We start from the raw sequence: 13,561 nt of genomic DNA, 5'->3' as shown, positions 1-13,561 counted from the left end.
TTTAAAGTTTATTGCCCGCCCATCTCAGGAACTTTGGTCTCAAAATTATCCCCGAACTTCCCAGTGGTAAATATGACTTGAGAAGGCATTCATGTCCAATTTTTAACTAGGAATCTCATATTTATAATAATTCCCACATTGAAGCCACATGAAGGCAGCATTGATTTCAGTTTCCAGTGAAGGATCCGGAAGGTTTTAGGCAGTGGCTAACGGCTGAAAAAAATCATAAGTATGGAGACATCGTTTGTAGTCACCATTTCAACCTGGATGACACACATTATTTTAGGCCAAACGGATGGGAAAAACTGAAAGAAACTGCCATTCTGTCAATTAGTTTGGAAGAAGAGGAACAGGAAGCACATTCTGCCCAAGACTCCAAAGCAAAACGGCATCTTGTACAGGTACAGGCAAGAGGACTTGCCATAGTGTTCCATTTTTACCATAATGACACAAAAAGTACAATCTGTAGATTTCACAAAAGCCCCTGGAGCTGTCAAAAGTCTACTGGATGATGTGTTTTGCACCATCCGGCAGACTTTTGCTGACAAATAAACATTACATTTTTCGGTCCAGGTAACAGAGAATGGGTAAACATTGTTAATTTACATATACTACTGATGCCCTTTCTGTGTGTGTCCCTTTAAATGCAAATGAGCTGCTGCTCCTTGCCCGCTTTCCAAAAGAGGGCGGAGCTTTAACCACTCACACTTTGGCTGCTCAACAACAACAAAGCTGGAGAATCTCACACAGTCAAAATGACGATTGTCGGTAACGGTGTTCAGCCGTGAGGACCATCCAGCATTGAACCGACCCTCGTTTGTGAAGCAGTCCGGCGTACGACGGCATGACAACAACACTCTACTACAACAACTCTCTAAAGCAGCCCAACATGACCTCACCCTCTTTGTTTTGTGTTCTCAGGGGTGGGTTTATGTAAATTTTAGGATTAGTGATGTTACTAAAATGCGAAGAAGCTCGTTGTAGTCCCTACTATCCATTTGTTGTAGTCCTTAAACAGCGAATTCTTTAAAAGAAAATATCTCCCTTTGCATTGAACTTTGAGCGTCGCAACTTTGCAGATGTTGTTTATGCTCAAGCAGCAATATTGCACACTAACTAAAGTTAAAAAAGGTCTCCCTGTGGTCTTCTGCAAAAATAAAAGCTTAATGGTTTAACATTTTTTAAGTGTTTATCCAACTTTTTAAGACAGAAATTAAGACAGACATAAATGTTATTATTGTAATTTTACAATGTACTAAGTTATTTTTATTATTCCACTCATTTTCTTAAATACTAATTTAAAAAAATGTATTTCTTCTTCTTATTATTATTATTATTAATAATGATGATGATTCTATACTCATATCGATCTATGATCACATTTATTTCAAATTGTACAGCCCTACATATAAATAAAATAATAATAAAAAATTGCATTTTAAAAATTACATTCACAATGTTGATCAAAAAAATCACAATTTGATTCCCCCCCCCAAAACCAGTGTATACTGTGCAGTACGTTTTCAAAGACCACAAAACATGCTCTCCAACAGTGCCTTTACCAAGAACCAAAGTAGCTCTATTATTCTCATCATTTCATAGTTCTCATTAGGGTACACTTAAAAGTGAGCGTGCTCTGTGATCTTTGAAGACTTTGGCTTAATTGCCTCTGAAAGAAATGGCACAGTGTCATGCTTTAGCACTGATTAGATGGTCACTATTACTTCTGGGGCTTTTCAGACTCAACTGTAGATCAGAGAGAAACCGACAGAACATTAGTGTCACTGACGAATCCCACGGATGAGGCTACAAACGGTGAACAAAGAGTTCTGTTCACTGTTCACACATACAGTGCTTTGTGTCACCAAAGTGATTGTGAGTCATTAAAGTTGCTGATTTAAGCAGTGAGAGTTTAGCAGAAGTAGACTTTATGCAAATTAACAGTGACATGATGCAGCATGTTAGTTATGGTTCTGATAAATAATAAAAAAAAAACTTCTTTTGAAACCACATCTGAGTTATGGGAAAATGTGGAACTGAGGAAGAAATACTGTTAATGCAGACAGATTAAGCCGAATAGGACAAGAAAAGGAGATTCTGTGGACAGGACGAGCAAAAATTGGCATCAAAATGGTTCAGAAAGAGAAACAGGAATAGACTGTGGCCTAGTTGCCCTCATGATGCCTAACAAGCAGACACTGGTACACAATAACACACACACAGGTGAGACCTATCTATTTCAGACACGCATCCCTCAGCCAGAACCCCACAGGGACAAACACCAACCAAATGAGTTCAGCAGGAACTTCACAGAGACACAAGCAACAAAAAAACTCGTAAAGGCTTTTGAATGTGGAACAAACACCTCAGGTAAGCGTGGAATCAAAACTGACCATGTTCACAATATTGTTTAAAAGTGTCTGCCTGACATAAATAGACGTCATGGGAACTGCATATGCGGTTGTTAGCAAAATGGCAGATGTTAGCTTGCGGTACCTTTAAATGGGACACTTGGTGTGCTTTTTCCCCCCATCATATATTTTAATAATCATCGCAATTATCATTCGAAAGATTAAACACTCAAAATTCAACCTGTGAAAAGCAGTTTATAATTTGACATTGCGTTAACATGGAAACGGTACTTTAGCAGGCTCAATTTTTGTGATATCAACATCAAATTTGGAACACAACTTTGTTAGACATATGGCATTGAGTCCAAATTATTTTGTAAAATATATATTTTATATAAAACAAAATGTTTACTTCTGTTCATTTGCTTTACAGTAAACTTCAACTTCTAAAACCATTATACTTTCATGTCATGAAACAGCTTTCAGTTCTGCAATAATCTACTGAGTTTCTTCTTTAAAGGGGACATATCATGAAAATCTGACTTTTTCCATGTTTAAGTGCTATAATCGGGTCACCGGTTCATCTACCAACCCAGAAAACATGAAAAAGCACAACCCAGTAACTTTGATTTTGCAAGCCTTTCTCTATAAGCATGTGAAAAAATGAGCCACTCAGATTTAAAAAAAATATTATGCCATTCACAGCATTTGATAGTAATCATAAATGTTTGTATATACCTGGTGTGTATGGCTCTTCTTGGAAAAAAGTATGCTAAAGTCGGCATCCATACAGCTTTTTCACAAAAGATGAACATGACGGTACATGCTAGTGGATGAGTTGAATCAACTCCACAGCAACTACATCAATTTATCCACTAACCATTCAGAAACGTCCAGTTTCACTCTAAAAGTTGTAACTTCTTCCTGAGTCTCTCCATCAGTGTCGACTCCGGTTTGAACAATGTAAGGCTGAACACAGTTACTCACAATCCTCATTTTGGCTGCGTGAGATTCTCCAGCTTTGTTGTTGTTGAGCTGTTAAAGCTCCGCCCTCTTCTGGAAAGGGGGCGGGAGCAGCAGCTCATTTGCATTTAAAGGGACACACACAAAAACGGTGTTTTTGCTCACACCCAAATAGGGGCAAATTTGACAAGCTATAATGAATGATCTGTGGGATATTTTAAGCTGAAACTTCACACACACATTCTGGAGACACCAGAGACTTATATTACATCTTGTGCAAAGGGGCATAAAAGGTACCCTTTAAAAATAGACCAACCAACCGAGTTTACAATAACAAACGAGGCCCCTGACAAAGCAAGCACAAACAAAAAGCTGATTCTCACATGCTCTCGCAGAAGCGCGCCAGCGTGCTGGGTTTCTCTTGGTTGCGTCGTTGTCTGAACCAGCGTTGGATGGTCCTCACGTCCCAGTCCAGCTGCTTGGACAAACCCTCTAACCTCTTCTCATCAGGGTGCTGAAAGACACAGCAGAGAGAAGCATGTCACTGCAGAGATAAGCCACTGTTAGAGTACAAACAAACCGCCTGAATTTGGATTTAACAGCTTGAAAAATTCACTCAATGCACATTTAAAACAGTTGTCTTTAAAAAGCCATCTGCATATATGAGCCAGTGAGACTCAGACATAATCACACTGTGTGATGTACTGCTGTGCCGGCATACTATAATGACTTGAGTAGTGGGGTTTCAGTTGTGAGCGAACAAATCTTTCAAATGAACCAATCATTCTTGTTGCACTAATTTGTAAGACCCTCCTTTCTAAGGCACATTTCATTGTTTTCTTTGAGCTTACTGAACGCATATGCCACTTTGAACTTGACTGAACGAGGCTGAGAATGGCACTGAACAAAATGCAAACAAAACGAACAAAGTATATCATCGAACAAGGATCTGCTGACCATCGTTGACTGAACAAAAGGGGTCATATGTGGTTCAGTCGGTTTAACGTGAGGTTATTCTGCAAAACAAGGAGGGTTAAATAAACATAAGCAGTGCAATCAGAGTTTGGCACAAAAGCAGGTTTGACTGGTGTGCAAAATGCATGATCCGCAGTTTATGAATTTAATGATGACTGATGATCATACATGATTAAAATGATGGCAAGCATAATAGTTCAGTAATTATCCATATTTAAGGACATTACTGAATCTCATCATTTATTTATTTAGGATTTTTGTCTTTAGCTTGATAAAATGAAGGAAAAAATCTGCTCTGTTGTCATTTGTGGAGAAAAGGCTTATATAGTACGTCTTAAGACTTATTGTAGACATGAAATCAATAACAAGGAATAATAAGAATGAATCTGCTGAGTGAATGATTCATTAACTTACAGAAAAAGTTGCTTTGTAAAAAAAATGGGGTCAGTAGGTCGAATCAAAATCCCCACTAATAGTCACGTATGACTCATGTACTGTATGTTTGACATTTTGTTCGTACAGTTTTTAAGTTTATTTCATAGCTATTTCAAATACTTGATTCTGATTGGTCATCATAGCAAATATTTTTGGGACTTTACAACAAGGTCCCATATTCACTATAGTTAGTTAATGCATTAACTAACCTCAACTAACAACGAGCAATACATTTATTCATCTTTGTACAAATTAGTTAATATAAATATTCAACTTGCAACTTTTGATTGCAATAATGTACTAGTAAATGTTGACGTTAAAGGTGCCCTAGAACTTAAAAGATGTAATATAAGTCTAAGGTGTCCCCTGAATGTGTCTGTGAAGTTTCAGCTCAAAATACCCCATAGATTTTTTTTAATTCATTTTTTTAACTGCCTATTTTGGGGCATCATTAACTATGCACCAATATATAGGTTGCGGCCCCTTTAATTCTCGTGCTCCCCCGCCCCCGGAGCTCACGCTTGCCTTGAACGGCATAAACACAGTTCACACGGCTAATATAACCCTCAAAATGGATCTTTATAAGATGTTCGTCATGCATGCTGCATGCATACATCGGATCATGTGAGTATAGTATTTATTTGGATGTTTACATTTGATTCTGAATGAGTTTGATAGTGCTCCGTGGCTAAAGCTAACATTACAAACTGTTGGAGAGATTTATACAGAATGAAGTTGTGTTTATGAATTATACAGACTGCAAGTGTTTAATAATGAAAATAGCGACGGCTCTTGTCTCAGTGAATACAGTAAGAAACGATGGTAGCTTTAACCACATTTAACAGTACATTAGCAACATGCTAACGAAACATTTAGAAAGACAATTTACAAATATCACTAAAAATATCATGTTATCATGGATCATGTCAGTTATTATCGCTCCATCAGTCATTTTCTGCTATTGTTCTTGCTTGCTTACCTAGTCTGATGATTCAGCTGTGCACAGATCCGGACATTACTGGCTGCCCTTGTGTAATGCCTTGAACATGAGCTGGCATATGCAAATATTGGGGGCGTACATATTAATGATCCCGACTGTTACGTAACAGTCGGTGTTATGTTGAGATTCGCCTGTTCTTCTGAGGTCTTTTAAACAAATGAGATTTATATAAGAAGGAGGAAACAATGGAGTTTAAAACCCAGTGTATGTCATTTCCATGTACTGAACTCTTGTTATTCAACTATGCCAATATAAATTCAATATTTAATTCTAGGGCACCTTTAACATTACTTAAGATCAATAAATGCTGTACTAGTTTTAATCCACTCTCTTTCCATTTATTTATTTATTTGGTAAGAAGTCATGCAAAAAGCAGGATAATATAGAGCTATTAATGCAAAACAAACCACTTCAGGATGATGCAGGACACCTGAGCTTCGGCACAAAAACAAAAAAAAATCTAAAGAAAACTACTTTTTTTCCCTCAATGAACATCTACTACATTTATACTAAAACTATTTCATAACAGCCCTAGAACTGGTGTCTATCAGTAATGGGTTTCCTCCAAACTCAATCAAATTCCAATTAGAAAGTAGTATCCGCTAACATGCTAGATGAGTTTCGCCCTGAGGACTCTCTCTCTGTACCTCTCTCTCTTTATTTCAGGCAGGAATTGTCTCTTTATTCTTAAAGTGTGCCTGAATCTTGTGTGTTCAAGAATCTGAACATTTGTCAAGGAAACTCACGGCTAAAAATAGTCCCGGTGCGTCAGTGCACATGAGCTCTGATAAAGCCACACACGTCAAAGAGCCACGCTATCGCTCTTCCTTTACAGCTTTCAGATTACGATTACCTATACCGTCAATCCATGCTGCCGTCATGATAGAGACTGTTCTCTTTCTTTCAAGACAAGGGCTCAAAATGTCTCTCAAATGAACATCAGATTCAAGATAAATTAACTTAACTTACGTTACGTACAGATTCAGCTCATAAGGGAAGCGAGTTCACATGATCATAGTGAATTTAAACGCTAGGAAATGTTCTGTTCACTTAATGTGATTCTCTGTAATCAAATGAGGCGTATCTCATTTCAGCAACTGTAACAAGTCCTTGATTTGATTCTGATTTACAGTCTCTGCAGTTTTTAATCACCTTTCTGCATAATTTAACAATTATTTAAAGATAAATGGCTGATAAAAAAATCTTTTCAATGTCATGATTCATTCCAGCCCCAGTAAGAATATTATACATTATTTACTGAAATTAATAAACTAAATTACACATTTTTTTATGTTTTACTGAAAATAAATTTTTGTTTGACAGATAGATAGATAGATCGATAGATAGATAGATACAGACAGACAGATCGATAGAATGACAGATATATAAATAGACAGATAGATAGATAGAAACAGACAGATATATAAATAGATGAACAGCTAGCTAGATAGATAGATAGATAGATAGATAGATAGATAGATAGATAGATAGATAGATAGATAGATAGATAGATAGATAGATAGATAGATAGACAGACAGACAGACAGACAAACAGCTGGTAGGGACTATAACAAGCTTCTTCCTGGGTTAGTGACATCACCAACTCTAAAGAAGAGGAAGAGTTGTTGAGGAAGAGGAAGAGTTGCTTTAAAGAAGAGGAAAAGTTGTTGTAGTAGAGTGTTGTTGTCATGCCGTCATTTTACGCCGGACTGCTTCACAAACGAGGGTCAATTCAACACAAAAGATGAACATGACGGCACATGCTAGTGGATGAGTTGAATCAACTCCACAGCAACTACATAAATTTATCCACTAACCATTCAGAAACGTCCAGTTTCATTCTAAAAGTTGTAACTTCTTCCTGAGTCTCTCCATCAGTGTCGACTCCGGTTTGAACAATGTAAGGCTGAACATCGTAACTGACAATCCTCATTTTGGCTGTGTGAGATTCTCCAGCTTTGTTGTTGTTGAGCTGTTAAAGCTCCGCCCTCTTCTGGAAAGGGGGCGGGAGCAGCAGCTCATTTGCATTTAAAGGGACACACACAAAAATGGTGTGTTTTTGCTCAAACACAAATAGGGGCAAATTTGACAAGCTATAATAAATGATCTGTGGGGGATTTTGAGCTGAAACTTCACAGACACATTCTGGGGACACCAGAGACTTATATTACATCTTGTGAAAGGGGGCATAGTTGGTCCCCTTTAAGTTTTCATGTTTGCCTTGTTTTCTTGGCGTGCCCTGATGTACGTTGTGATGTTTCATGTGCCAGATCGATGCCAGGCCTTGACTATGTTTTAGTTCATGTTTTGGATTTAAAACTATCCTCTTAAATGGACAGTTCACCGAAGAATGAGAATTACTCACCCTCATGTCATCCCTGATGTATATGACTTTCTTTCTTTTGATAAGCACAAACACTCAATTAAAGCTGTCACGATACTGGAACTTCTGACTCTGATACGATACCTTGAAAAATATCAATATTCGATACCATTACTGCTGTCCCGGGCAGTTATAAAAGCACTTAACCGCTCAAAACAGTGTGTTAGTGCTTCCTCTTACCCTCCCAAAGCAATAAATCCACTTTAACTGTGGTAAGAAACATGGTATTTACCTTGGTGATGGCAGTGAAGACCTTTTCCAGAATGGCGTTGTGCTGAGCCTTCTGTGGTCCATTGGCCTGGATTTTCAGACCTAGTGCACATGGTCTTGCAATAAACCTACAACAGCCAATAACAAAAAAGACTTTATTAGGTTTATATCTTGTAATATCAATGCTTGCAAACTTCATTCTGAAGTCTGACAGGCTGCATTAAAAATCAATTTTCGAAGGGAACCTCTGAGGTAAAATGCCTGCAACCACAGCAGGAGGCTAAAGAAATCCTCCTGTTTGCAAACACTGCCAAATCTTCAGAGACAGCGAGGAAAACCACACGGGCCAGTTGTAAGCATTTTGTCTTGACTAGCTTCTTTTGCGAATGTCCGATAAACATCTGTGTATTAGGAAATAAACAGCTGCTGATCAAAGCAGCTGCATTAAAGTTGAAATTGTTATGCTAATGAGATTATATCTTGTTGATCTGATAATGAGAATGTTATAAACGAAAACAACCAGAAGAAACATTTCATGGCTCATTGCTACTATGCAGTACATTTTCATATCCTCATCTTAAAACCTTTTATTTGACAAAATATTAAACTGGCTATTTTTAAAATGGAGTCACATTCAGTTTGTTTTCATTTATCACAATATCAATGAAGTGATCATAAATCATTTCACTTTCTTTAAGCACATGTTGAAATTTTATCCAACTTCTGAAATGATAAACTGGCAATTTCTTAAATGTTCTTGGCAATAGTGCTTATATGTATATGTACTAATATATGTTGATGATGACGTCATCTTCCTCCAGGAAGTGACATCATTGTGGTGGTAAAAACAGCACTACTAATGGGTTTGATGAATTCTGTGACATTTTGTAAAATGAGCTGGGTTGTGTCTTTCTAAAACATTTCATCCTGTTTGATTAAAGTACACAAATCCTTATGATGATATCAACATTGATTTCAAAGATGAAGTTCACGGTAACCTCCTCATATACGCTAACTCAATCCAGCAATAGCTAACTTTAGCTCGTTATTTACAGTGTGTTTATTTTATAGTCGATGTGTAAATAATCAAGTTATAATTATTAAGCTGAGCTTGACCAGAGTATATTTGTGAAAATCTGACATACACTTTTATAGAAATACATCCTTAACACAAGCATATTGGATTTCACAAAGTATAAAGGAGTTAAAATGGTACTAAAGAAGAGGAATAACTAAGAATATTTAATTACACTACCGTCAGGTCAGCTTTTTTAAAAGAAATTAATACTTTTATTCAGCAAGAATGCATTAAATTGATAAAAAAACTACAGTTAAGACATTTATAATTGTTCAAAAGATTTATATGAATCGAAAAATATTAAGCAGCACAACTGTTTTCAACATTGATAATAATAAGAAATGTTTCTTGAGCATCAAATCATCATATTAGAATGATTTCTGAAAGATCATGTGACACTGAAGACTGGAGTAATGATGCTGAAAATTCAGCTTTAATCACAGGAATAAATTACATTTTAAAATGTATTCGAATGGAAAACCGGTATTTTAAATTGCAACAATATTTCACAATATTACAGTGTTTACTGTATTTTTTATTAAAGAAATGCAGCCTTGGTCAGCATAAAAGACTTCTTTCAAAAAGTCTAGTCAAGTCACATTTTACTGTAAAACCAACAGTGAAATTAATTAAATTAAATAAGTTTGTTTCACTCAAATAATAATAAAAGTTCAATGTCCTTAATAGAAAAAAGTTGCATGAACTTAATATGATTGAGTTGCAGCAGATGTCTAATTCCCAGCATGCTTTGCGTCAGATTGTATAAATAAATGTTGAAATTAAGAGTTATTTTGTGTGTTTATGCACAAGATTAACATAGGGAGACATAAGTTATTGTTTAATGTTATGCTAGTTTTGTAGGGTTACCATTGTGGTGAAGAGCAGAGCCTGTGGTTAGGTTGAGGATGGGCTGCAAAACTTTCATGACCACATATACTGTATGTTGTTTGATTATATACATGCAAGTATATAATGGCAGTCTCTTAGATAATTATAATAGCATGTGATATTGTATGTGTTATCTAACATTTAAAGGGTTAGTTCACCCAAAAATGAAAATTCTGTCATTTATTACTCACCCTCATGCCGTTCAACACCCATAAGACATTCATTAATCTTCAGAACACAAATTAAGATATTTTAGTTGAAATCCGATGGCTCCGTGAGGCCTTCATAGGGAGCAATGGACACTTCCTCTCTCAAGATCCATAAAGGTACTAAAAACATATTTAAATTGGTTCATGTGAGTACAGTGGCTCAATATTAATATTATAAAGCGACGAGAATATTTTTAGTGTCCATTGCTCCCAATGTAGGCCTCACGGAGCAATCGGATTTCAACTAAAATATCTTAATTTGTGTTCTGAAGATTAACGAAGGTCTTACGGGTGTGGAACGACATGAGTGTGAATAATTAATGACAGAATTTTCATTTTTGGGTGAACTAACCCTTTAACTAAGATCTGAATGTGATGTTTATGTAAATGAACTGTATGTAATTAACATGATGATGAGTTGGGCGAGTGAAGGGATGTGAAGGGAACTGTGGGAGTGAAGGGATGCCGTGACATGATTGTTAATAAGAGACACCTGTGCACCACAGTGGTCTTACTCCGCTTCCACGGCTCTCGGCCCCACCCCACTTATCACAAAAATTCTACTAACTAAAAATAAAAGAGTTATTTCACTTAAATGTTTTGAGGTATTAAGTTTCCTCAAATGTTTTGAGTATTCTGAACTTATTGAGTTTTACAGTGTAGATCAGGGGTGCCCAACCCTGTTCCTGGAGATCTACCTTCCTGCAGAGCTCAGCTCCAGCCCTGCTCAACACACCTGTCTGTAATTATCAAGTGCTCCTGAAGATCTTAATTATCTAAATTATTTTATAAGGGTTGGAGCTAAACTTTGCAGGTAAGTAGATCTCCAGGAACAGGGTTGGGCACCTCTGGTGTAGATCTTGACCTAAATGATGGAAATAACATCACGACATTTACTTTCATCAATTTTTGGTCAAGATCTCGTATTGACAATGTAAGAGGTGAGCACTCTGTAAAGTCTCCTCCAGCCGATCCCAAAGACTTTCAATGAATTTAAGGTCTGGACTCAGAGGTGCCAGTTCATGTGTGAAAATGATTCTTCAAACCATTCTTTCACAAATTGAGCCTGATGAATCTTAGCTTTGTCATCCTGTAATATGGCCATGATTAGGCTTGGGTATCGCATATTGACTGGAACCGGGACTAGCTTTGTTCAAAAGTTTAAATTTCGATTCCTAGTTTCGATTCACAGTCCGCCGACTGAAAGAAGAAACCGCTGAACACCAACGAAGAAGCGTCCACCGGAAGTGTTAGCATAACCGAGCGTGTCGAACATGGATAGCGTGCGTCGGCGGTTCAAAGTGTGGCTTCACTTTTCTAAACAGAACGAAATCCCGGCAAAATGCAACATTTGCGGCAAGATTGTTTCGTGCATAGGAGGGTGCACGTCGAACATGATAAAGCACCTCCGAGTTCATGGAGTAGAAATCAATGTGTGCCCCGTCTTTGACGCGCTGCGCCAACCGTCCTCCGCTGCCTCTTCCACTGGCTTCATAGTAAAGTTCATAAAAAGTAAAAAGTTCATAGAATTAAAATTGATGGAGAAGGTCAGACTATTTCCTTCAGAAAGACCGTTGGTCAGCTAGCTCATTTAAAATATCCTAAACTTTTTTTTTTTTTGACCCTGCCTCTTAAAAGAATCGGAATCGAGAATCGTTAGGAACCGGAATCGAAACAAGGAATCGAAATCGGAATCGTTCAAATTCAAACCACACCCAACCCTAGCCTTGATGTGTCTTCCTACATGGTTGTTTAGGAAATCCATCACACACTCCATCTTTAAGGGTTAAAAGAACTGTTCCCAAATATATAACATGCCAGAAACATAATAATCACAGCAATAATGATCCAGTCATAGACTCTTAAGCATTTGCCTATTTAAATCCAAACAGTGACTTTTTTTTTTTTTGCCTGGGCAGTGTATATGCAAATACTTAGAGATAAATTGGTCTTCTAATGCTGGACATGGGAAATGAGATGTCACTTGAATGGAAATGGAGGTGACAGCAGACAGTATTAATGAGCTTTTGCCACTTAATTAATAAGCTCAACCAATTAAGAGCCCTCACACAATGAAAATGCAATTCAGTGCAGAAAATGCTCCAGAAAATGATTCTTATATAAAGCTGAAGAGCCATGATAAGGTTATGAAGTCAGCGCTCAGACTGATTTGCGGCTTGCACACTGTTTGCTTTTGTGGGGCTGAAATGCCATAAATGTGCTGTTCCTCATCATAAAAATTTACTGCGATTGTACAGTGCAGGAGGATGGAAGAGGACGTTTGCACTTCAGATAATGTGTCCTCTTTCCACAGAGGAAGTTAAGTGGTGCCGCAGTGAAGACAGCTTTTATCAACAAGTTTTGGTTGGATACTGATTTCTGGAAATGTTTTTTAACATGTAAAGTCAGCTCCAAATGTTTCAACTGCCTGAACACATGGATTAAACTTGGTAATAAAAAAAGACACAATCCCAGAGGAGGCCCTGACAGTATATTTCACCTTCTAACAATGAAGACCAAAATTCAGCTGGAGAGATCTGAAGAAATCTGTCAGATGAAGGTGAAGAACAGATGGTCTGTGGCATTCGTAAACACATAACCTCTGTGCCGTCCCGCTGGGAATATGTCAAACTGCTGCTTTTGTGATACTTTCAAGATGTCAAACTCATAATAGTGCAAAATTAATGTTTAAGTTTCACAACCAGCTGAAAAGCGTGATATACTGCTGATATCAAGTGCACAATTAGTCATCTCAATTATACACTGTAAAAAAAATGTTGGTTTAACTTAAAAAAAAGTAAGTTGCCTGGTTGCTTTAAAAGTTTGAGTTCATTGAAATTAAAAATTTGAGTTAATACAATGAAGGCGATTGATTCAACAGAAACTCAAAAAATATGATGTTATCTGAACCATATTATTAAACTCAATTTGACAAAAGAAAAAAATGGTGTTATAACAAATCATGAAAATAATTTTTTAAGTGTACAATTACGATATAGGAGAGGCCGGGGCTAGTTGTCACACGGGCTGTATGTCAGTAACTAGTCAAAGGTCCAAATGCACAAAAGT

The 13,561-nt window shown here is 37.1% G+C and overlaps 1 protein-coding gene across 1 annotated transcript in view; it reads right to left on the bottom strand.

Moving 5' to 3' along the window:
• The window catches only part of cers6 (ceramide synthase 6), a 47,088-nt gene that overhangs the window by 30,461 nt on the left and 3,066 nt on the right, over positions 1-13,561 (bottom strand). The window contains exons 2-3 of the mRNA XM_067409098.1: positions 8,340-8,445; positions 3,698-3,828 (exon numbers count right to left, since the gene is read on the bottom strand). Of these exons, the coding sequence (XP_067265199.1) occupies positions 3,698-3,828; positions 8,340-8,445 (237 nt within the window). The remainder of the gene's footprint in view (positions 1-3,697; positions 3,829-8,339; positions 8,446-13,561) is intronic.

Source organism: Chanodichthys erythropterus, chromosome 14 (genome assembly GCF_024489055.1).
Source record: "Chanodichthys erythropterus isolate Z2021 chromosome 14, ASM2448905v1, whole genome shotgun sequence".
Lineage (NCBI taxonomy): Eukaryota > Metazoa > Chordata > Actinopteri > Cypriniformes > Xenocyprididae > Chanodichthys > Chanodichthys erythropterus.
The sequence above is the reverse complement of the archived record's forward strand: the minus strand, read 5'-3'. Positions and strand labels throughout refer to the sequence as shown.